The 23,899-nt window shown below is 43.6% G+C and overlaps 2 protein-coding genes across 2 annotated transcripts; one reads left to right on the top strand and one right to left on the bottom strand.

Moving 5' to 3' along the window:
- Window positions 1-8,229: 8,229 nt before the first annotated feature.
- On the bottom strand, window positions 8,230-9,283 carry LOC142785209 (uncharacterized). The gene has a single exon (XM_075883660.1). It carries the CDS (start codon window positions 9,229-9,231, stop codon window positions 8,614-8,616), a length of 618 nt encoding a protein of 205 aa, XP_075739775.1. The 5' UTR covers window positions 9,232-9,283; the 3' UTR covers window positions 8,230-8,613.
- A 13,716-nt stretch (window positions 9,284-22,999) lies between these two features.
- LOC119169814 (sugar transporter SWEET1) lies at window positions 23,000-23,599 on the top strand. Its single transcript, XM_037420829.2, has one exon. The coding sequence runs from the start codon at window positions 23,000-23,002 to the stop codon at window positions 23,597-23,599; it is 600 nt and encodes a 199-aa protein (XP_037276726.2).
- Window positions 23,600-23,899: the final 300 nt, after the last annotated feature.

Here is a 23,899-nt window from a genome sequence, read left to right as displayed (position 1 = left end):
CTTAGAACCACTTAGAAGTTCATCTGAACAAGCCGACGTAGAACGTAGCCATCTGCGGCACCACGCCGCAATAAAAGAGCAAACGAAAAGCGTTTTTATTAAGCAAGCTGTGCGACTTTCTATTGCTGGCTACCCGTCATCTGGCCCGTGTACTCAGATTTGGGTGCACGTTAAAGAACCCCAGGTGGTCAAAATTTCCGGAGCCCTCCACTAAGGCGTCTCTCATAATCAAATAGTGGTTTTGGGACGTTAAACCCCACAAATCAATCAATCAATACCCGTCATCTGATTTACATGTTTCAGAAGCGGAAACTGTGACGATGAAGCTTCAATTCTCAGGACAAGCCCTTCCCCATATTCAGTAGGCCCACAAGCTTGTCGCAGTACTGTGTATTCACGGAGTATCCCACCACCTGAACAATGTCGCAGCGGGTCAGAGAAAAGATTGCTTTTTCTGCCCCGACAGAACTGTCCTATACTTGTGCAACATGAATCTTCATTTCAAACGCAAAACAACGTTGTTCGATGACGGGCGAAAATCTATTCGTCACGCGTGCAACAAACATCAGATACCTGTTTCATGTAGCAAGCATTACATGAGACAAACTGGCCGCTCCTAATCACGTGCTCTGTGAACATGCTTGTAACGTCATGATCGAGATATCGCGATGCTTTCTCGGTTTCGCACTGCAGCACGTGTGGCTGAAAGCTGCGCTTTTGCTTGAGACCATCATTATAGGACAAAAATTAAATAACAATAGAAGTAGAGGCTGAGAGGACTTGTAAATTAGGACCTGACTGCGTCTGCCCGCCCTCCGTCGGGCTGTGTAAATGGGGATGAACTTTCCCTGCGTTGTAACTAGATGTTCGCGCATGGCAGTTGTGTGATCTCTAGTGGTTTTTCTTTGTTTTCTCGCATTTTGAGCGTATAATGTGTTCGCACTCCGAAACAAAATTTTTTTGAAAGTTGGAGCCTGTTTTGGCCTCTTCTGTTTTGACAAGTTTTTGAGCTACGCGCATGGTTAGGCAAATGTCGCATTCTTCGAGCACGAGCTGGTTAGTATACTCCACTTTGAATGTGATTACACAGCAAAGGAAGACACGGGAGGTAGGGACAAGGAGATGAGCGCTCACTTACAAGTTTTATTGTGAAGAACAAGCAATTTAGAAATAAGGGGCAGTACGTGATAGAGGCTGAGATTATTTGTAAATTATGGCCTGACTGCGTCTGCACGCCCTCCCTCGGGCTGTGTGAATGGGGCCTTGAGTAGCTTTAACCGACAAGGAACTTGCTCTCTGCGCCCACACATGCACTCTCGATCTTCTTGGCCGCCGGGCTCTTTTTATATTTGTCGGTTTAGAGCACTCGCTCCCATTTATCTGTATTATTGCATATATATATATATATATAAGATCTAACAGACAGTAATGCCAAGGAATGTACAGGGGAAGTTATTAAAACCAATGGAATGTAAATAAGAAGAAAGAAAAGTGGATGAAAAAATATCCAGCCGTATATATATATATATATATATATACATATACATGGTAGAAAAACAGAGGTCGACAAACGTGCGAAACAACACTAGTTTTACTAACGTTTCTGCAGGTGGGCCTGCCTTCGTCGGAGTGAATGGTTACACATTACACATATAGCACACAGGGCACATATATAAGCCGCTTTTTTGCGTATCACACGGCCAAGTCATTATCAGTAGTTTAAGAAACAAGATTATATATCACCAAAGGTACGTGGCTATAGTGCGTATACAGCTGAAAACGCGTATCATTATACAATAGTGAATTGGCACGTATTAGATACCCTACAACTTGTGTGGAATGCAGCAGGTCTGCAAAATAACAGACTGCGCACGCAGTAGCTCACTTGGTCATGCGTTCTGCGGGATAATCACAGCCTAAAAACATTAAATAAGCCTTTAAAAAAGGTAAACGAAATCACAAAGCAGGCAGAGCAAAATGAATGGGAGTAAAATGGTGAAGCGACAAAGGCCACCTACATTATGTAGGTAATATTTGACAATAGGCCAACATCGTGCAAAGAATATACACTTGTCAGTAAAACAAAAAAGCGATTTACTAAGGCAATATGCAAGTAAGCGTACCCGGGCTCTCGTTCATGCCGGCAGATAGTGTTTTGAATTTACGAATTAAAAATGACTCTTTTACTTCGCGTTCATGGTGTGATTTAAAACCCGATTCCAGTATTGTTTATTTATTTATTTAATGCATACTGCAGACCTTCACAGGTCCAAGCAGGTGGGCACGGTATACAAGTAGCAAGTACATGTTAGGCACTCAAGTCACGTAGAAAAGAAAAAAGGGAAGAATTCAACATACAAGTACAGGTTTAGACACCCAGCACACTGATTACACACAGTAAATCAACCAAAGTGAATCATTAAACAGAGTCTTTTAGAAGGTTCCATTCTTCCACTGTTCGTGGAAAAAAAGAAAATTTAAATGCTACCCGCACTTACACATTACCGATCTATGTAAAGCATGCGGGCACAGAGCAACGCTGCGCCACATGCTCTGGGAATGCGCCGATAACAATGGTCGAGAAACGGCCGCCGTTCGCGATGCGCCTATGGCGGCTGCCAATACCAGGGAACAGGAAGCCTCGAGCTCACTCGTTCCCGCCGCCGTCCCGTCTGCGGGAGCCGCGGGGGACCTTCTCCGTCGGCGACGCCGCCGCTGGGAGGCGGCGCTCAGAAGCTCGGAGCTCAACGACCAGCTCTGGGCTGTCCGGCAGGCTGAAGATGCTGCCCGAGTTCAGGGACTCAGCGCCGCCATCTGAGGCCACCAAGACCAAGCTGCCGGCCAAGTTCTAATAAAGTTTCCTCTCTCTCTCTAAATGCATCTGTCCGTGCAAAATAAGGTGTTAGGGTTCCGGGGTGATGGTGTCTCGTATGCCTTGTCGATATGATATGGGTGTCAGGTACTGTGTAGGGTCAAGTGCTGTTTGTCTTTGAAGAAGTTGGGAAAGAAAATTAAGCCTAAATTGTAGCTATCATGTTACTGAATGAATGACCTGCCTCGGTGACGTGCCTTGAAATCGGCAAGTTAGGAAGGTCATGCACATGAGCTTTATGATTATTGAAACGGTATCGAAAAGCAGCTTCAGTATGACCTATGTATTGTAAATGACAGATTGAGCATTCTAGCATATATACGACATTTGCAGTATCACAAGTAAAACTGCCCTTAATTTTGAACTTGAAGTTCGTCACAGTACTGGCTGCCAGTGTTGTTGTGGTCATGTGGGCACACACTTTACAGCGGGGCTTTTTACAAGGACGGCAACCAAGCGCCTGGTCGTTACTGCGTTGTCTGGTTTTAGAGGAAGTTAATAAATCTCGCTAATTTCTGCCTCGTCTGTACACAACACGTAGTGGTTCTGGAAACGCTTTTGCAAGGCGTTTGCTCTGCATAAGTATGTTGTGGTGTTTACGGAAAATAGACGCGACGTTAGGTGCCGATGCGTTATGGGTTAAAACCAGGTTAACCAGTGAATGACTTTTAGGATTTTTCTTGGGGATGCAGAGTGCTGTACGGTCTCGTGCGTCGGCACGCCTTACTGCGTCATCGACTAACTTGGGTGGATATTTCTGTTTAAGAAGTGCAGTGCGTAGCTGGTTACAGTTATTATCAAAGTCAGATTGCTCAGAGCAAATTCGCTTAAAGCGTAAGGCCTGGCTGTAAGGTATGCTGGATTTGCAGTGCCTTTTGTGGCTGCTTTGAAAGTGTAAATACCTGTGTCTGTCAGTCGGCTTGCGGTACAGTTTAGTGCTTAATTTTGCATTAGCGAGACTTACTGTGACATCGAGAAAGTTAATGGTCTCTGGTGAATATGTGTGCGAAAAGGATATGGAAGGGTGAGCATTATTAAAGTCCGAAATAAAAGACAAAAGTTCCTCCTCTTCATGTGTCCAAATCATGAATATGTCGTCAATAAATCTTTTGTAATAAAAAGGTTTTAGCGAACGACCCGACAAGAATTTGTTCTCAAGGGATCCCATAAATATATTCGCATAGCATGGCCCGATCTTAGTACCCATAGACGTACCACTTACTTGAACATAATGCACTCCATTGAATTCAAAGTCGTTGTACTGAAGAATCATTTCAAGCAGTATAGCTATAGTCGAGCTATCAATGGACTTGTCGAGAGCGGAGTGATCGTAAGCCTCAACCACGGATCTTATACCATCCAAGTGCGGTATGCTTGTGTAGAGAGATGCAACATCGAGAGTGACAGGGAGAGCGTTGTTAGGTATAATAAGGTTGGTAATATCGGATAGGAAGTCGTTAGTATCTCGCAGAAATGACTGGAACGTAGGGGGTATCTGATTTATCAGGCTATCTACGTAACGTGACAAGTTTTCTGTCACGGTACCTATGCCGGAAACAATTGGGCGACCAGGATTGTTGTGTTTATGGATTTTCGGCAACAAATAGAACCTACCAGCTGCCGGACTAAGAGGGATCAGAGAAGCTGCCCTATCATTTAGTTTTTTTCTAATTTATTAGTTTTCTTATTGTGCCTTTAATATCACTTTATACTCATCAGTCGTATCGGCCTCGAGTCGCTTATAAAACGACCTATCATCAAGCTGACTGTTCGCTTCAGCGATATATTTCGTCGTGTCCATGACAACGATGGCACCTCCTTTGTCCGCAAGTTTTATTGTGATGTCGGTGCGTTCGCCAAGGTTTGCTATAGCTTTTATTTCTAGGGTCAATAGGTTTTGACGAAAAGACTGGGGTTCATTAAAAGCTTGAATGATATCTCGCTGCACTGCTTTAATAAACATGTCCAAGTGTTTGTCACGTTGTGAACCCGGTGTCCAACGTTTAGCCGAGGGTAAAGCGGTTGGATCGTCGGCGGGAGTCGGCTGATCGAAGAAATATTCGCGTAGTCTCATATTTCCTGCGAAGTTGTCTAAATCCTTGTATAACTGAAATTCATTATAGTTAGCACTTGCTGGACAGAAGCTTAAACCACGGGATAAAAGACTGAGTTCTTCTTTAGATAGGATAGCAGTTGAAATATTAATAATGTTGTCGGGTGCAGGTTTACATGTTCTTTCCTTGGCCGAAGATGGAGGAGTTGAGTTTCAAAGTTTCACACCATCACTGAGCAACTTTTCGCGTTTCTGTGCGTTAAGCTCGGAACGTTTCTTTTGCTCATATGCTCTTAGGGACGATTATTCTTCGGGAAAAAGGCTAAACTGATCGAGTAGTTGGCGCTCCCTGTTTATCAGAGATTTCAGGGAAGATCGATAATGGTTTAATACAATGTGTACTAGCTCAAGTGAGGCGTTATTTAAGGTGTCAAACCACTTCCTCGCGTTGCACTTCGATAGCTTTGATGTTGCTGGCTGTAGACAGAGACTTATCGAAGTAGAAGAGACTTATCGCTGTAGAAGAGACCTATCGCCAGAGACTTGTCAAATATATACGATCCTTAAAATATACTTATGTATTCCTATTCGAGTAAAAAATACACATGCATAATATTGACGTGTTGTTATGGTGCCTCAGATATGCGCAATAATTGATTTTTAATTGGCAATCGCACAAGTATGAACGCTGAACCTTGAGCTATTATTGGTGGGTGCTGCGGATGGGGTCGGCCGTTTGGAGTATCGTTTGGTCTCTTTGGTGCCGTTAAGGGTGGACAAACAGACAAGTATACAGACGTACAGATCAAAATTTTTGCGTCGAAGGTCTCCAAGAAAGACTATCGTCTTTAAAACCTTATGAAGGCATAACGTTGGTGAAACGTCAATCGTGGCTGTGAAGCTCACTGTCTAATTTTGTAAAAGTTACATATTACTTGTATGATACAGGCCTCGTGCTGGGTTAAGTTCAGTTGTAGTTAAGCGCAGACCACTTAGTTGGTCTATACATAGCACTGTCCAGTGCTCCTATTCTAGTAAGCACCAGAACTACATATGAGCTTACCACTTCTAGTGTGATGCCCATCTTCCTGTGGGCATCGTTAAGAAACTGTGAACAAACGATTATATAAAACATATGGGACTCTTCAACATACGTCTGTGCGTATAACATTTCTACATAACTGTAGCGTCATTATGTAAAGTTCCACTAAATAAAATATACACAACATCGAACTTCCCTGCAGTTGCTTCGCATAACGAGTACCACGGTACATGGAATGTGCCGAATTTCCGATTGTATTTTGTTTTTTCATGTAGCACGCTTTTCCGAAGTTTTCGGTGACACTTGCCGAAGCCTGGAACAGAGCGAAGATCGAGGAGTTCACCGCGGCAACTGCCGCACAACAACACTGTGAATCTCGAGTGGTTATTTCGATTTGTGATACGTGAAAAGACGATATCTGGCACAAGGTCTCTCTGATTTTGGACTTGTTTTGCAATGAAAAGTGCTTGTTCATTAGAACTCGAGGTAACAACTGAGAAACTAATTCAACTGAAATGGACGGTCCGACGTACGGTGCAGCCTTTGCATGGAAGCACCAACAAGCTTATCTCAAGCAGAATCGTGGTAGCGGCGATAGCACGTATTACATCCACTGTCACCAGTACACTGACAGGCATACTGTTCCTGTGTAATTATTTTCGTTTGGGGCTTATAATATCTGGGGTTTTGCGTCCCAGAGTATTGATACGATTTTCAGGAACGCCGCAGTGAAATATCGCCGCTCCGGCAATTTCGACCACCTGGTGTTCTTTAACATGCACCGACATAGCAGAGTACATGGTTCTCCAGTTTGCCTCCACTGAAATGCGGCCGGAATCGGAGCCACGACCGTCGGGTCAGGAGCCGCGCATCGTAGCCACTGATACATTGCCGTGCGCACGGGGGGGGGGGGGCACCCCCCCTACTTATCTACAGGTGTCACACCGGTCCCGTTTATTAGGGAGGCAATCGCCGGGCTAATTCCAAGGGCCAAAGTATCGGCCCCCCCGAACCGCACCACGAAAGCGTGGACAATTTAGAAGTGGTCCTTTTTGGCGCGCCAGCGGACGCCGGCTGTGGCCCAAAGAACAAGTCGGAGCCGAGAGTTGATAAACAAACAAATTATATTCTCAATAATGGCAGATCGAAAGCAATACACAAAAATGCACACTCCACAATAGTTGCATACAATATGTCACATATCAAACCAATCAATCAACGTACTACACAATACAATCAGCCACACTTGAAACAACGGACACGGACAACAATACGCACTACAATGCAGTCGCATGCATTGAACAACCAAGACACCTAAGACTAAAGAGACTGAAAACCTATTCAGTCCAAAGTTCTTGGAACCAAAGTCGAGATGATACTCTTCCGAGAATCACTCACTCAAAGTCCAGCGTTGTTGTCGTTCCGCAGCCCTCGAAGTTTCTCTTCCAGGAAACCTCCCGTCTTCAATTGGCCACTCTTCAAACTTCAGCTTCTTCGCCGGAACACGTCGGCTTCACACCCGCAGCTGTTGCCACGGGTCTTCGCTCGATAGCGATAAACACACGCTCTTGCCTGTAGCACGAGCCTTCACCCCTCAGGTGGAAATCCTCTTCATCTCCGGCTTCGTCCCTACGAACCAAACCTTCGCCGACTACACGGCGGAATCCCTACGCGCTCTGGCGTTAACTTCCGTCTCCTCCTGATTTCTCGTCTCGGCGGCTCGGTTAAATACCTTCCGCGCCACCTTCCAGAAAGTTCTCATTTCGTCGGCGCGATGCGCAACGAAGGCTGGGGAGAGGCGCGAGACGGTTCGACTGCCCTCCGCGTCGGATGACTCATCTCGGCGTGGCCACGCCTCCTTCGTTCTAGAAAAATCGCGGGCTTGCTCGGCCGCCGTTGTGGGGTGAGGAGGTTCGTCGATGAAGCCACGCTTCTGCGGGGAGAGCGCGCGCCCGGGGAGCCTTGGCCGTTTGTTTTCTTTTTCTTTCCCTTTTTTTTTCTTTTGACTTCGCGGCGTTTCTTCCGCGCGTTACCGCAAGAATTTGCGGCGCGCCTATTTTTAGCGCTCGTTCTGTGACAACAGGGGAGGGGCGCAAATCAGTCCCATACATTGACATATTAGGGAGGGGGGCTGCTACGACGAACCTTCGCTGCCTCCCCCTAAAGGGGGGTGGGGACGCCTATGCACTAATCTACTGTGGCGGACTCCACTCCACGTATGACGGACAGAAGAGCGGCTTTGAATTCACACTGTTACTGTAGTCCAAGCAGTATTTTGTTTATTTGTCATACTGTTAGCCCTCACTTGAGGGTCGTTACAGGGAACTGTACAGGGAGGGTCGTTACAGTATACTGAATGCATGACGAGAAGTGTGTGTAAGATATAACAAAACAGAATGGAGCATACGATATGGAATTGACTTGTACTAAAAGTGTGTCCACAAATACACTGGTCGTCAAAAAACGCCAAGTTTGACGTATGTGTTCTGAACTATACACAGGTGATTACGACATACCCGACACAAGCAGAGCTGGCGGCGAAAACTTGGTGCAGAAAGTGGAGCCAAGAAGCAACAATCATATATATATATATATATATATATATATATATATATATATATATATATATATATATACGAGCATTGCCTATATGTACAATTGCAATTGCTGTTGCCGGAGGTGAAAATGTTCGGGCATCAGAAGCCCGGAACGAGCAGCGACTTGGCAAATACCGGCAAAGAATCCGATCAGGCTGCTCGCGAACAGTGGGTCATCTTCGGCAAGACTTCCGTACACCGCCCAAAGTCCGAAAATGGCGATTTTCCACAGGTCAATGTGTAGCCGCGGGAACAACGGGACGGAAAGGGTAATTGGAACCATGTTGCACACCACCGAGAAAATGAACGCCACCTGACCTAGCTGCTTTGCACCCATCGCCAACCGCGCATTGTACACAAGTGGAAGCATCACCGCCATTTGCCACCCTGAGTAGGCCACTTCGGCGAAGACGCGGTGAACAATCACATTGATGGCCGTCAGGAAGTAGCCATGGGCGGCCACGCGCGTCACTAGGGCGTCGCCAGTTTCGCGGCTGTAGAGCAGCCAGATGAATGTCCAGAGGAGACCCATAACGAGGGGCGACAACGCGACGCTGGCCGAGCTTCTGGCGCGACAGATATGCCAGGAGATGAACAGGCTGCCGCAGAAGCCCGCTGCAGTCAGGAAGCTGGCGATTTCACCGATCCAGTCGCGTGCTGCTTCCATGGCTGCAGTTCGGGGTGTTCTGAGAAGGAGCAGGGCACGGCTGTTTCGTTTTACCTCGACCTTTATGTCGAAGATTTATCGCAAAAATGAAGAGATAGCACACACGTGCTTGCTCGTCTAGCCGGCAAGTCATGACAAATCACTCAAAGGCAGAATGTGTTGCGCATTGTATACGTGATATGGCAGGAGACGGGAATATTCGCACGTTATATATATATATATATATATATATATATATATATATATATATATATATATATATATATATATATATATATATATATATATATATATATATATATATATATATATATATGCGCCAAACGCAAGGCTTTTGGGCGGGGTGTCCATCATTGTAGGCACAGGCTCAGGCTCTGCAATCTATGTTACGCACTAACGCGAGTCACGTGATCCCACGTTGCTTTGAAGGGCTGTTGCTCTGGCACCATGAAGTTTGACAGGCTAGATGCGGTTACTCGTGCACGATCTTGAAAGACAGTTCAAACCTTTGTACAATTGATTGATGATATGTGGAGTTTAACATCCCAAAACGACCATATGATTATGAGAGACGCCGCAGTGGAGGGCTCCGGAAATTTCGACGGACACCAACGGTGGTGGACAACTACCGCGGCACGCGTGACCCGTGTTCTGATCTCATAACAGCTTTCGCTGTGAAAATACTTCAGATATATGCTCTTGGAACCATTCCCGCGTACACAGTCGACGGGAAAACGGAAGGCGAGAAGACAAACAGGCTTGATTTTTTGGTTTAGCTTTACGTTATTATTTCTTTCAAGTGCATAGGCTGCCCAAGCTCCATTTTTATTGCTTCAGCCTGCGGAAAATTTTCTTTCTTGGACAAGAATGCACAGACTGTCAAGCTCATTTCTTCACGTGCAGCGATTATTTTATCATTACATGTGTAAAATTTGCTATTGGACAAGTTTACATCGACCGTTATTTTATTTTTGTGTCACTTGTGCTTTATATGAAGCATTTTTTTCTGAAATAAACTTCGTTGCGAGTGTAGCGCGTGTCATGTCTTTCTTGTCCCTGTAAAGTTAGCTGCTCAACCATACGGCCTAATGAGGAGAAAAGGGCAAGCGAATTGCCGCTTATCGACGAAGTCAATGATGATGAAGGATCTTGCTCCAGAGATTAAACCTGGTAAAACGTGAATCCTCAGTACATATACTCAATCATCATCATTCGCAGATTAGAGCGGGCGCCGCTGCGCGATGTGGCGACGCGCGCTCATTGCGCCATCTTGCTGGTAATGCTAAACACACAACACCCCTTCCCCCCCCCCCGTGTTGCCCGTGAGCAGCGATAAGTGGTAGATATAAGTAGCTTGCCGTTTGATCAATGAAGGATGTGCACTGAGGTGGCTCAGTGGCTCACGCCTCGCTTTCACGACACGGAGGTCCCACGTACGATTCTTCGCACCGGAGGCTTTTTTTTTTAATTTATTTTTTACTTTCCTGCGTTTTCATATATATTGATACGTATACATATACGGTGCATGACATCGACGCCGGCGACCAAATCTAGCCGAGAGTGTCCATATAATTGCCATCGCAAGAAAACAGACACAGAAATATGCAGAAACAGACAGAGAAAAAATGTAGGTACGGTGGGGTAAAAGAAGACGTGGGACAAAGCGCGACATTTTGGCTTTGCGGGTTTCTGTAGCTACTACAAAAAGCACTTTTCTTTGTTTCTTTTATTTTTTCCAACGATAATTGCTGGTGGAGTTTTTACAGGCTGGTCCACCTTTTCATGTCTAAATGTCGCAGATTTCTCGTAGCGTTCGCGCGGGAAAAATCACGCGGTTACTGCCGGTGTGTTAGTGACCCGTCAAAAAGGGGCGAAATTTTGCTCAACCAAACTGTCGGATTCATGCATCAAGCTACTCAAACGTCAGTACAGTGTGGTAAGTAATTATTTTGTTATTGTATATTTAGGTACTTACCACGAAAATTTTAGACCATTTAGTGCCGAGGGCCAAAGCAGAACTTTTTTTGTTTTTAGAATTCAGGCATGCGGGAGAAAAAGAAGTGAAAAAAAAAAGTCATCAAGTTGTCTGAGCGTCTTATTTATTTATTTATTTATTTATTTATTTATTTATTTATTTATTTATTTATTTATTTATTTATTTATTTATTTATTTATTAAAGGTACTTTCAAGGCCCGAAGGCACTACACAAAGAAGTGGTGTAAACAATGATAAGTGCAATTCAAACGAAATAAAAAAGAGAAATAAACAAAGAAACAGAAAAAAAGTTATACAGGGCATTATGTACGGCGAGCTTCAAGTCCTTTAGGTCCGTTATACAGGCGATGGAGGCGGGAAGGTGGTTCCAGGCGGCGCTTGTCCTTGGCACAAACGAAGCGTCGTACAGTCTCGTACGACGCGAGGGTAAGCCCACCTTAAAGCGATGGTCGGTCCTTGGTGATATGAATCGAGGTGGATGAAAGAGGGCGCCCTTCAAATGGCTGTTATAATGATAGATTTTGTGAAAAAGGTTAAGACAGGAAAATTTGCGGTGCAATGAAAGATCGGCAAAGTTTAGGGTGCTCTTCATGGATGTGACACTGGAATGACGTGAATAATTCGATAAGATGAAACGATTCTGAGTGGCTTCAAGAGATTGAATTATAATGGCATGAGTTGGTTCCCATATGGCGCATGCATACCCTAATTTGGATCTGACCAATATTTTAAACAATGTTAACTTGAGTGACGATAGAGCAGAGGGAAAGTTACGGCGCAGATAACCAAGCATGCGGTTAGCGTTGTTAATCCCATATTCCGTGTGTTTATTTCAGGAAAGATCAAAAGATACGTGAAACCAAGGTATTTATAAGTGTCCACAGATAGTAACAGAATGTTATTGAGGGAATAGGTACGCAGACAGTGGGTGGTAGTGCGACGTGAAAATTGCATGCTCTTGCATTTCGATATATTAAGTGTCATGAACCATGTGTTACACCATGTGAATATGCTATCTAGGTCACGTTGAAGGTGAAGATGATCCACATGACTGGTTATTTTCTGGTAGATGACACAGTCGTCTGCGAAGAGTAGGACAGTGGAGGAAGAAACACAAGAAGGAAGATCATTTATGTAAATTAAGAAAAGCAATGGGCCTAAAATGTACCCTTGCGGTACACCAGATGTTACTGCGGAATTAGGTGAACAAAAATGATTAGCTGTCTCGTACTGGCTGCGGTTAGAGAGGAATTCCTTAATCCTTGTAAGTACATCGGTGTTGATGTTCAGCTGAGTAAGTTTGAAAATGAGTAGTTCGTGTGAAATTGAGTCAAATGATTTCGCGAAATTTAAGAATATGCAGTAAGTACCAAATTCTGGTTGTTGATTTCACGCGTCTGAATATGCGCTTCTTTTTATTGCGCATGCGTTTCAACGTGCTATCGAACCACGGAGAACGATGGTTAGACGAAACTGTCCTCTTGGATACTAATCTGTCAATTAGAGCTAGCACTTTGTTTTTATATTCTAACCAGTTCTCTTCAACTGATTGCTATTCAAAAGCAGCAAAGAATAGGTCAACAAAAGATTGGAACTCTGTATTCATTCCGTCAAAGTCTGCTTTGAATAGTCTGCATTCATTCAGTCCTATATAATTCTCTTTGTTTTCTTGATAGAAACCCATGCTTTTCTTGTGAAGTTAATTATACAACGGTCACTAATTTCCGGTAGATGAGTGAGCGGTGAAGCTATATCTGGCGTAGTGGTGAGTACTGTAGGTCTAATACGCTAGCGGAAGTGAGAGCAACGCGAGTCGGAAAGTCAACAAGCTAGGCAAAGTTAAAGTCGTGACAAAAATTCAAAAATTCTGTACTTTCAATTGAGTTGTACTTTAATGTAACTGGGTCTCTTTGCCACTTGATTTCGAAAAAAGTTAAAATCGCCAAGAACGAACAAAGGCGATCTTGGGTACCTGATAAACAGCTGATTAACAACATCGTGCAAGTCATTACAAAAGGATGATGATGCTGTTGGTGACCGATAGCAAATACAAAGTATTATTTCGCGAGAATCAATAGGCACGCGGACACAGACAAATTCAAGTGAAGACATGACAGGAATAATGTGAGAAACAAGATTATGAGCAACCGCCAGCAGAACGCCCCCACCAGACCGACAATCACGGTCGCATCGGTAAAATTTGTAACGCTTCTCACAATCCAAGATTTCTTTTTTTTTACTTTTGCAGAAAGTCGTGTCTCTGTCACACCAATAATGTCAGCGGAACAGGAATCAATAGAAGAAGACAGTTCAACGCGTTTATTCAGGACGCTGCGCACATCAGAAAAGAGAAAAGAGGCATTTCCTGAGCAGCAACGAGACAGGCGTAGCTATGAAGTGCTAGAAGTGTCAGCACGTACAGACACAGAGGGTTCCTTGCCCCGAGCTTGAGGTAAATTGATTTCGAAAACGCTATCGCTTTCAGCGCAGTGAACGCAAGTTCTTTTGTTCAGGATCAGTTTGTTAGTGCGTAGCAAATACGGTTGCCCGGCTGCCTTAGCGAAATTTGTTAATTTTTTCCTTGAGTTTCACGTGCCTTTGCAAATATCTTCGCTAGCTGATACACCAATTCCTTTGAACTTTTGTCGCTGTGCTAGGATAGCATCTCTGAGCTTATAATAGATGATGAAAATTTGACGATAATTGACCAAGCCTTTTTAGCGGCACAACTTTTTAATCTATGTGCTCGAGAAACTTCGGAGTCAAAAAATTTGCAGGTCAAGGTGTCTGGACAGTAGGTCCCGAACATGGCCTTCAGTTTGAGCCCACGTCTCATATAGGGCTGTCCAATATACCAAAGAACAGTAGGTTCTCTCGTCTGGACCTGTCTTCAAGATCGTCCAGTCGGGCACCGAGTTCCCGGCCTTGCACCTTGACAGTTTCAGCTATTAGACGTGGCACGTCGCCGACTACTGCAGAACCGTCACACGACTCAACGAAAGCCTCTATCGTTGACGACCTTTCTGTTAAATCAGCAACAGTTAACGCTAATGCCTCCTGTTTTGTCTTTAGGTCAGCAAGAGCTTCCATTAGCTCACCATGACGGTCTCCTTTTTCAGACAGCTTAGCGATCGCGTCTAGTATTTCATTGTAAGTATTTGCAGGTCCAGGGTTTACTTCGACGTCTCCGCAATACAGTAAAATCTTTGTACACGCATTTGCAAACACATTCAAATAGGGCACTTGGGCATGGTAGGAGCAGCAGACATACGTTACTGGTTCGCTTACAGTAGAGATAATGGGGTTTACTAACCTGCACAAAAAGCAAAATCGATTTTCTGAGCGACCGCGTCGTTGCCGCTCCACCGTGCTGACCAATTAAGTGAACTATTTACTCAGAGTGATTATTTATCTTCTTTCTTCGTTCAGGAGGGTTCGAACATACAGGAGAATATGGAATAGAGTTTCCTGGCAGGAAAACGTCATGAGAAAGCACTGATTGCTGTTGAGGACAGGACTCGCTCAATTCGCGCTACATCGAGGCTGTTCCGCGTTCCCAAGAACGCTCTCAAGAGGCGAATGAAAAACTGGAAGAATTTCTAACTCCTGTCGTTCACAAACACGCCTTGATGTTGAGTGTTAATGGGATTTTTTTACCTAAATTTTAAAATCACAAGCGATAGAAAATCTGAAATTTCTCACCTTACAAGGCCCGGCTGACCAAGTTTAAAGTAGTGTTGTACAGAACGCCGTTCCAAGGAACGACGACCCGGGAATTATAGTTCCTTTTGGGAGTAACGAAGGAACATCTTTGTTCCTTTCGGGATCGGTGGAACTGTAACGGTAACGCGTTAAATTTACGATGGAACGGCCGAGAGAACGACGTTCCTTTTGTAAACATTCCATAGCATTCAACAGTAGAACGGGGAGGATGGCTGACCGCGTCAGGCATGTGACTACGCTGAACCTGCTCATCACTTTAGGACGCCCGCGAGAGGGAAGCGCGTGACGGCATGACTGACCGCGCGCGGGTGGGAAATTTGATTTTGTACAGCAGAGCTGCTTTGCTCGACGTCTGTCGTATGCACAAAAATTTATCGTTATCATGAAACCGCTCTCTCCTTCCTTTTCCTCTTCGTCTCTCTCAGAACAGGTGCACTGATTTGTTCGGTGTGAGGCGCAATAACTTCGATGGCCGAGAACGTTGTAAAGGGGCAGCAAAAGAGCGCGATGTAGTGAAAGAAAAAGAAAGAACTTGGATTTGATTTGATTTGTGGGGTTTAACGTCCCAAAACCACCATATGATTATGAGAGACGCCGTAGTGGAGGGCTCCGGAGATTTTGACCACCTGGGGTTCTTTAACGTGCACCCAAATCTGAGCACGCGGGCCTACAACATTTAGAACTTGGAGACGAAAATTCTCGGTGAGCGCGATTCGAAACCACCTGTCTGTAATTCGAAAGCGAGAGTCGTATAACTTAGTGGATATCCAGCTTTTTTTTTTCTTTCATGGTATTTATTTGTTGTAGGCATGACATCTTTTTTAATATTAATGCCGAAAGAGAACTTATGCGTTCATCTGCCCGTACTAAAAAATTGGCACATCGCACTAAAAAATCGGCATTCACCTCTAGAGTGAATACATCAAGTTAGAGCACTTTTTATTAATACCCTACAATGCCGGAAAGGAAGGAAGGAACACGAAGAAAGGTGGGGATGTTTACCAATTTAGGAGGACTGGTATGACACCACATACACACGGCGGAGAAGATTTCTAAGCACCTTGTCAATGCAAATACCATTCTGGCCGACTTTTCATGTCTTAGCTGAGTGACCATCCTAATTGAATTGGATGTTGAGGTAATTATTGACAATGCATTTCGCTGCAACATCTACGCACGCTAGCACAGCTTAGCAGCGCTTTGTATAGCAATGATTGGAAAAGGGAAGAGAGAAAGAAAAATAGAAAAGAATGGAGAGGGGAAAAAAGAAATATAAGAAAGAAAAATGGACAGGAAAATATACAGCGAAAAAAAGAGAAGGGTAGACAAAAAAAAACGCAGAGAAATACTGAAACATATGTTTTCCGACTGCGTACAGGAGGCTTCACTCGGTTGCAAATGTGCTGCCTGGACAACATTTTTTTTTTTGTGTGTGTGTGTGCTCGCACTTAAATATTGAATTAGCGCTCATTGAATACTTTGTATCGTCCCTTTCGATGCAGTTTCCTGGAGAAAATTTTTAATTATATAACTGAATGAGTGGAGATTTCTACTTGAATACTGAAGAGCAGTATCTTGACTACACTGTTTAAGACCGTTTTAGGAAGCGCCACATGTGTGGGACTTGAAATCGATGAGCGCGCGCAAGCTGCAGTTACACATGCCGTTAGGGTCTCTAAAGAATTCGACTCAGAGTGTTTGTTTGGATTCCTTTTACCTACGTACGTATGGCCTGCTGTCGACGATGTCAAATTGGTTTAATATATGTAACTTAACGTGAGCTTTAAGTTGCTTGCTTTATTTAGCTCCAGCATTAACCAGCAGTTTATTTTTATGTCAAAAAAGGCAAACAGAACGGTAATGTAACGACACGTTCCGATCTTCGAAATCTAACTGTAACGGGTTCTTTTCGCATTGCAGGAACTTGTAACGGGAATTCGTTCCAAAATAGGGAAGGAACGAGGAACGCGCTTTCGTATCACTTGTAGAGGAACGAGTACAACACTGGTTGAAAGCCACGAAATGTCCTTGCAATTCTAAATCAAAACGAAAAAAAAAAGGCGGAGAAGACATGTCAGAACATAGCTACCTTCTAGTACGTAAATAATCTTATGAGGTGCAAGCGCTCAACAAAAGAGAGCATTAGCACAACGATACACTGACGGTGTTTGATTTCCAAGGAGTTTTGGAGCAACAGAGAACCGGTGTTTGTCTGGATTCAATGCGTGGAGAGGAAAAACTGGGCTTATGAGGACTGCGTGATGGCCAACAAAGTGAATGGAAGTCCTTATGCTAGAACAACTGGAGAGGGATTGTTTTTTTGTTTAGTTTTTTTTTTTGCGCTGTCTCGCTTGGCCCCACAGGTTGGGGCAAAATGGATACCTGGTGCATTTTAAAAATAAACTTTCGAACTGTAGCAACATGATCATATTTGTAGTAACACATACCTTATACTCAAAGTTGCCGCATTGACGTTTAATGGTAACGAGCCTAACAAAAATTTATATTTACTATTTTGTAATTTTTGCTGCATTTTCTCACACCCTATACCTAAGCGAGAAAAAGAAAGGAGAGAGACAGAAAAAGGAGACAGGTATCATGTGCAGCACAGCTTGTTGAAAGTGCGCCAAAGTGTGCATTCGAGGGGTGGGGGGGGGGCGGAGCTAATAAAGCTGTTTGTCAGCTTTTGCTCCGAGCCTCCCTAATTGTCTTGATGAAAAATAAGAGAGATCTAACTATTATATGTAGATAGGATGATAGATAGATAGATAGATAGATAGATAGATAGATAGATAGATAGATAGATAGATAGATAGATAGATAGATAGATAGATAGATAGATAGATAGATAGATAGATAGATAGATAGATAGATAGATAGATAGATAGATAGATAGATAGATAGATAGATAGATAGATAGATAGATAGATAGATAGATAGATAGATAGATAGATAGATAGATAGATAGATAGATAGATAGATAGATAGATAGATAGATAGATAGATAGATAGATAGATAGATAGATAGATAGATAGATAGATAGATAGATAGATAGATAGATAGATAGATAGATTTTTTTCTTTCATGGGCAGCAATGCAAAAGGGGCTGCGATTTTTTTTTACTCTATGTATATGGAGGGCATTCAACGAAAGATTAGTGTAGACTGCAAAATCTGGCTTTGTAAAGCCCATCATTATGAAAATATTTGACTTCCATGACAAAACAAATGGTCTAAGAAGCAGTAACAAGCTCAAAGGTTCTAGTTTTTTCATAGAGGAGAATTTTTCACCTCGTGTGCGTGACATTCGAAAAAAAGCTGTGGGACTATACGCAAAAACTAGGAAACAATCAGGAGCTAAAGCCTCTCTTGCATTTTATAGACTTCGTATCAATGGTTCCACTTCCTGATGGGACGCTCAGAGTCCTCTCGTTGAAAACACGACTGACAGGTCTTGCTTAAAAAAAAACAAAAAAAACGAGGAACTAGAGAGACGCACATTGCGGTCGCATCACCCAAATCCCACCCAAAAATAAGCTTTCTCAATCTGAATGCTCGTAGCATACTTCCGAAACTAAAATCGATTGGAACCCTGCTTCTCAACATTGAGCCTGACTTCGTAGCGGTGACGGAGACGTGGCTGACTAGAGATGTTCAGGATTTCAAAATAGCGCCACCGAATCCTGCGGTATAGTACGTAAAGACAGACCAACTCGGGGCGGGGGCGTAGCCATTTTCATAGAGAAGAAAATTTCTTTCACTGTTGTACCGGTTGCAGTAGAGCGGTTTTATGTAGATTATATACTTTTCATGAAGTCCTCACCCAATCGCTTTAGATCACGTATATCGAAGCCCTTCTGCTGATATCGAGGTGATGCGTTCATTGTATGCGTACATGCAGAAACACGTGTTTGGATATAGGTTAATCGTATACTTGGGGATTTTAACCTGCAAGATATAAACTGGTACACCACGGAAAGCAGAAGCGCATGCTCCGATATGCTTATAGACATGATGCTGGCATTTATATATACTTTGTCCAACTGTAACTCTACACGCACGCAGGCAACAAGTTCCAACATTCTTGACTTGGTATTTTTGAGTGAGCACTTTCAAGCAGGTGGTGCGAAAATTGCACTAATTGAAGGCATGTCGGACCATGAAATCAGCTTATGATCTCTTACTCGATGCCAGTTTACCGCAAAAACAAATAACCACTTTCTTCGATTTCAGCAAGGCAGATGATAACAGCATTCTCAACCATCTTCTTTACGAACTGAGTTCCTTCAAACAGCTCGCCGACGCTCCCGACGATAACATAGAGATTATCTGCCCAAAATTCAAATCAATTGTAGTCCACTGCATTCATACATATGTCACTGTTCGGACAAAGAAAAATGGACGTAATCCTTGGATTACACGTGACATCATCCAGAAAAAAAGAAAGGTTAGACGGCCAAGAAAATACTTGAAAACGAATTGCCAGCTAGGCTTGAAAAATAGGCTCCCACTAGCCATAAAAACCATGAAAGCGAAGGCAAAAGCAGTTAAAGACAATTACTTCCGTAACAACCTCGGTAACTTTCTGAAGTCGTCTCCACAGAAATTCTGTAATTACCTTTTGCCAAAAGCCAACTTCCGTGCCGAATCGGCACGGGAAGACGAAAACAGAGCAAACATACTGAATGAATACTTTCATCTTGTTTTTACAGCGGATGATGGTCACCTACCACACCTTCAACCTTCTTCCGACATACCTCTAGCACCTCTAAACATTACCAGAAGTGGTGTGTTTAACCTACTTTTGAAAATAGACAGTAAAGAAAGGCCCTGGACCCTGCAGATAAAATACCGAACGCGTTTTTTAAGAAATATGCCGAGCACATATCATATTATTTAACAATCATTTTTCAAATATGTTTAGGAACTCATGCACTACCAAATGATTGGAAGATCGTAAAAAATATCCCAGTCCCCAAGTCAGGAAATAAAACCGAACCTTCAAACTTTAGGCCCATCTCCCTTACCAGAACTTCGTGCAAACTGCTTGAGCACGTCATCCTTAAATATAAAAACACCTACGTCGAGGAAAATAGCATTCTATCACCAGCGCAGCACGTGTTCCGACAGGAATCATCCATGGTCACTCAACTTGTTGAACTTATACACGACATCTCGAGTAGTATTGATCACCAAAACCAGACAGACCTTATTTTTCTTGATTTTTCAAATGCCTTTGATTGCGTTTTACATCAAAAATTAATACTAAAATTTGAACACATGTGCACATTAGGTGAGGGGCCCTTAAGTGGGTGGATAAAAGACTACGTTTCGAACCGAACGAAATTTGTACAAATTAACCACACCAGAGTGACATGACTCACTCATGTCACTGCTGGAGTCCCCCAGGGTAGCATTTTGGCTCCCGCACTTTTTCTCGTCTTTATCAATGATTTACCCACTGACATCACTGTAAACCTAAGACTTTTTGCTAACGACTGTATACTCTATCAAGAAATTACTTCTCCAGCTGACCATATCCCTTTAAATAATGCTCTAAAAATAGTTTCCGCGTGGTGTGCCGATTGGCAAATGAGCCTTAATGTAAAAAAAAACAGTTATTTTGCGAATAACACGAAAGCATCACGTAGATGAGTTTCCTTAAACCATAAATGATGGCCCAGTAACAGTGGTTTCGCAGCACAAATACCTTGGAATAACAATGACCTTAGATACCATTGCCATGTCAATATTAACGGCACTTAATGGCTCTTCTTTTTCAAACGCCCCGCCGCGGTGGTCTAGTGGTTAAGGTACTCGGCTGCTGACGCGCAGGTCGCGGGTTCGAATCCCGGCTGCGGCGGCTGCATTTCCGATGGAGGCGGAAATGGTGTAGGCCCGTGTGCTCAGATTTGGGTGCACGTTAAAGAACCCCAGGTAATCGAAATTTCCGGAGCCCTCCACTACGGCGTCTCTCATAATCATATGGTGGGACGTTAAACCCCACATATCAATCTATCAATCAATCTTTTTCAAACGATGCCTTCATCAAGCACCCTGTGAGACTAAATTACTAGCTTATAATTCACTCATTAGATCAGTGTTAGAATATGCTGCTCCAGCGTGCTTTCCATCAACCAGTAAATTATTATCCATGGTGGAGGGAGTACAAAGAAAAGCAATTAGATTCATTTTCAATAAATATCGGCTCACAGATTCTCTCAGTGCCTTAATAAAATCGGCTGGATAACTTACAATTTAAAACCGCGCTACGCTGGCATGATTGAAATTACTTCATCTAGTAATTCATAACAAGCTAAATATTGACAGTTCTGACTACATCTCTATTGTAGACAAAAGAATAACTATGCTAAATCATTCATACACGAAAAATGAATACCGCTTTATTACTAATTGTTTTAAATACTCCTTCTTCCCGCTAGCCATAAGGCAGTGGAGCAACTTACCTTACACTATTGCCAATACCTAATCAGTAACCACTTTTCAATCACTACTTGAAAAATACTTACATGACACACACACATAGAACTACAAACATTTTGCACTATTCTTTAACGTTTGATATTACCCTTAGTACTTCTACCCGCATTCCACTAACTACCATCGCAGAGTATGCCTTTTTTGTACTTCTTTTTGGTACAGCTTATTTTTGGTTCAGCTTGAAGCTTATGGTTCAGCTTATATGTGACTGATTGCATAACCTAATAGTAACTATATTGATGTGCTATTATGTGTCAGTGTTCTAAAGTTCGGCTTTACAGTTCTGTATTTGCATAGGTGATTGTTACATTGCTTATTACATTGCCGTTAGCAAACAAAATGTTGTTATTTTTCATGAATTCTTCTTTGATATTTTTTAAATTTCGTTATACTTATAAGCTGTGCCCTTCCTGCAATATTCCCTAATGGGATTGGCAGTATGTATTAAATAAATAAATATATACATATACGGTGAGGGACGCCGACATCTACGGTGAACTCCAGCCGAGAGTGATGGCCAGAACGGTAGCTACCTCAGCTGCTGCTTTCGCGTGCCTCTAGTTGATCGAAGCAGCGGTTATACATTTGTGCGCATGGTCTACAACCCCTACACAAAACGGTGACGGTCTCGATAGCGCGCGCAATTGACAAAGATCACCTCTTGCTTGTGTCCAAAACTTGAAAGCATAGCTCTGGCTCCACTGATTCTTGGATCTTTGTTGCGGTCGGGATGCACGTTATTTGGAAAAGGTGGTATCTAGGCCCTGCTATGCCATACCTGTTAAAATGCTAATAAACAGCTCGAAACGTTTATTTTGACAAAAAACTGTATATTTTAGGTTTTCCTTAGACCAATATACGTCTATAGCTGTCTTGAGACGTTTTTCAGAGGTTTAGTGTTTCGTGGGGGCTGAACTGAACACGTACAATGACGTGAGTCGTCTGCTGTTGCATGTCAAGATAGTGCGCGTCAAACAGCCCCCTCCAGTCAGCCAGTCAAACAGCCCCCTGAGCCCGCCAAAGCAAGGTGGAATCACGTGATCGAACTTACGACGCCACACAGATTGCAACGTCTGTGTCTTCAATGGTGGGCCTCGTGCCCGGCAGATTTGTCTTTGAAACCTACACTCTTATCAGGTCCCACTTAAAGTACTCGATATAGCCCGGAAGTCTGACATTTTTCACATGGTTTCCTGAATAAATCCAGCCTTTAACCTGGGCATAATTAAGAGTGTACAGGCTGTAAGGCTTGAGCAGCATATTTCCTTTTCATAACGTGCAAGTGATAGTGTATGCCGGACAAACGAAGATGATTGTTATTGCTATGTTACCGTCTCCTTGCTTATCACGTATACGTGATAAGGAAGGATACAGTAACATACACGTAACACATCTTCCCGCTCAGTGATTTGTCATGACTTGCCGGCTAAAACGAGCGAAAATATCATTGCATTCTCTTTATTTTTTCGACAAATGAACTGCATAAATGTCGAGCTAAAACGAAGCAGCCACGCTCTGCACCTTCTCAGAACCCCCCGAACTGCAGCCATGCAAGCAGCTGGCGAGTGGATCGGTGACATCGCCAGCTTCCTGACTATCGCCAGCTTCGTGTGCAGCCTGTCCATTTCGAGGCGAATCTGTCGTGCCACAAGCTCCACCGACGTCGCATTCTCGCCTCTAGTTGTTGGCATCCTCTGCACACTCTTCTGGCTGCTTTACGGCCACGACATTGGCGACGCCAGAGTGAAGCTCGTGGGCGCCTTCGGACTCATCGTGACGACCGTCAACGCGACGATGCACCGCGTCTTCGCTGAAGGCGCCTACCCGGGTTCGCCACTGGCGGCGGTGCTTCTGCTGATGTACCATGTGCCATCCATGATGGAAACAGAGCAGCTGGGTAAGGTGGCGTTCATTTTTTCGGTGGCGTACCACCTGGTGCCAGTTATTCCTTCCGTCACTATGTTCACGCGGCTGCAGATCAGCCTCTGGAAAATCGTCATTTTCGGACTTTGGACGGTGTACGGAGGGCTTGTCGATGATCCGCCACTGTTCACGAGCAGCTTGATCGGCTTCAGCGCCGGCGTTATCGAATTCGCTCTTCGTTCCACGAGGCCGCCACCTGATTCTCTTCGGCAGGAACTGCAGTAAAACATCCCTTGACACGTATGGCAGTTGCTTCTTGGTTCAAATCACTGTACGCTGTTATCGCCGCCCGCTCTGCTTGTCTCTGACATGTCATAATCTTCAATTTACACAGTTCAGAGCGTCATATACGTCGCTTTTAACGCTTGATGACGACCACTTGTATTGCTGGGAACACTTGTCGTACAAATAAACGCATTCAACGCCTCATTCTATCTCGAATGTTAATTACACTTGCACAGTTGTGCATCCAGAATAATTCTTGCATGACAGACTACGTAATAGTGTGAATTCAAAGCCGCTCTT

The sequence above is a fragment of the Rhipicephalus microplus genome, chromosome 2 (assembly GCF_043290135.1).
Source record: "Rhipicephalus microplus isolate Deutch F79 chromosome 2, USDA_Rmic, whole genome shotgun sequence".
NCBI classification, from domain to species: Eukaryota; Metazoa; Arthropoda; class Arachnida; order Ixodida; family Ixodidae; genus Rhipicephalus; species Rhipicephalus microplus.
The sequence above is the reverse complement of the archived record's forward strand: the minus strand, read 5'-3'. Positions and strand labels throughout refer to the sequence as shown.

What these genes read in the sequence shown, in the direction of transcription:
- LOC142785209 (XM_075883660.1), bottom strand. Translation starts at nt 9,231, where the DNA reads ATGGAAGCAGCACGCGACTGGATCGGTGAAATCGCCAGCTTCCTGACT.
- LOC119169814 (XM_037420829.2), top strand. Translation starts at nt 23,000, where the DNA reads ATGCAAGCAGCTGGCGAGTGGATCGGTGACATCGCCAGCTTCCTGACT.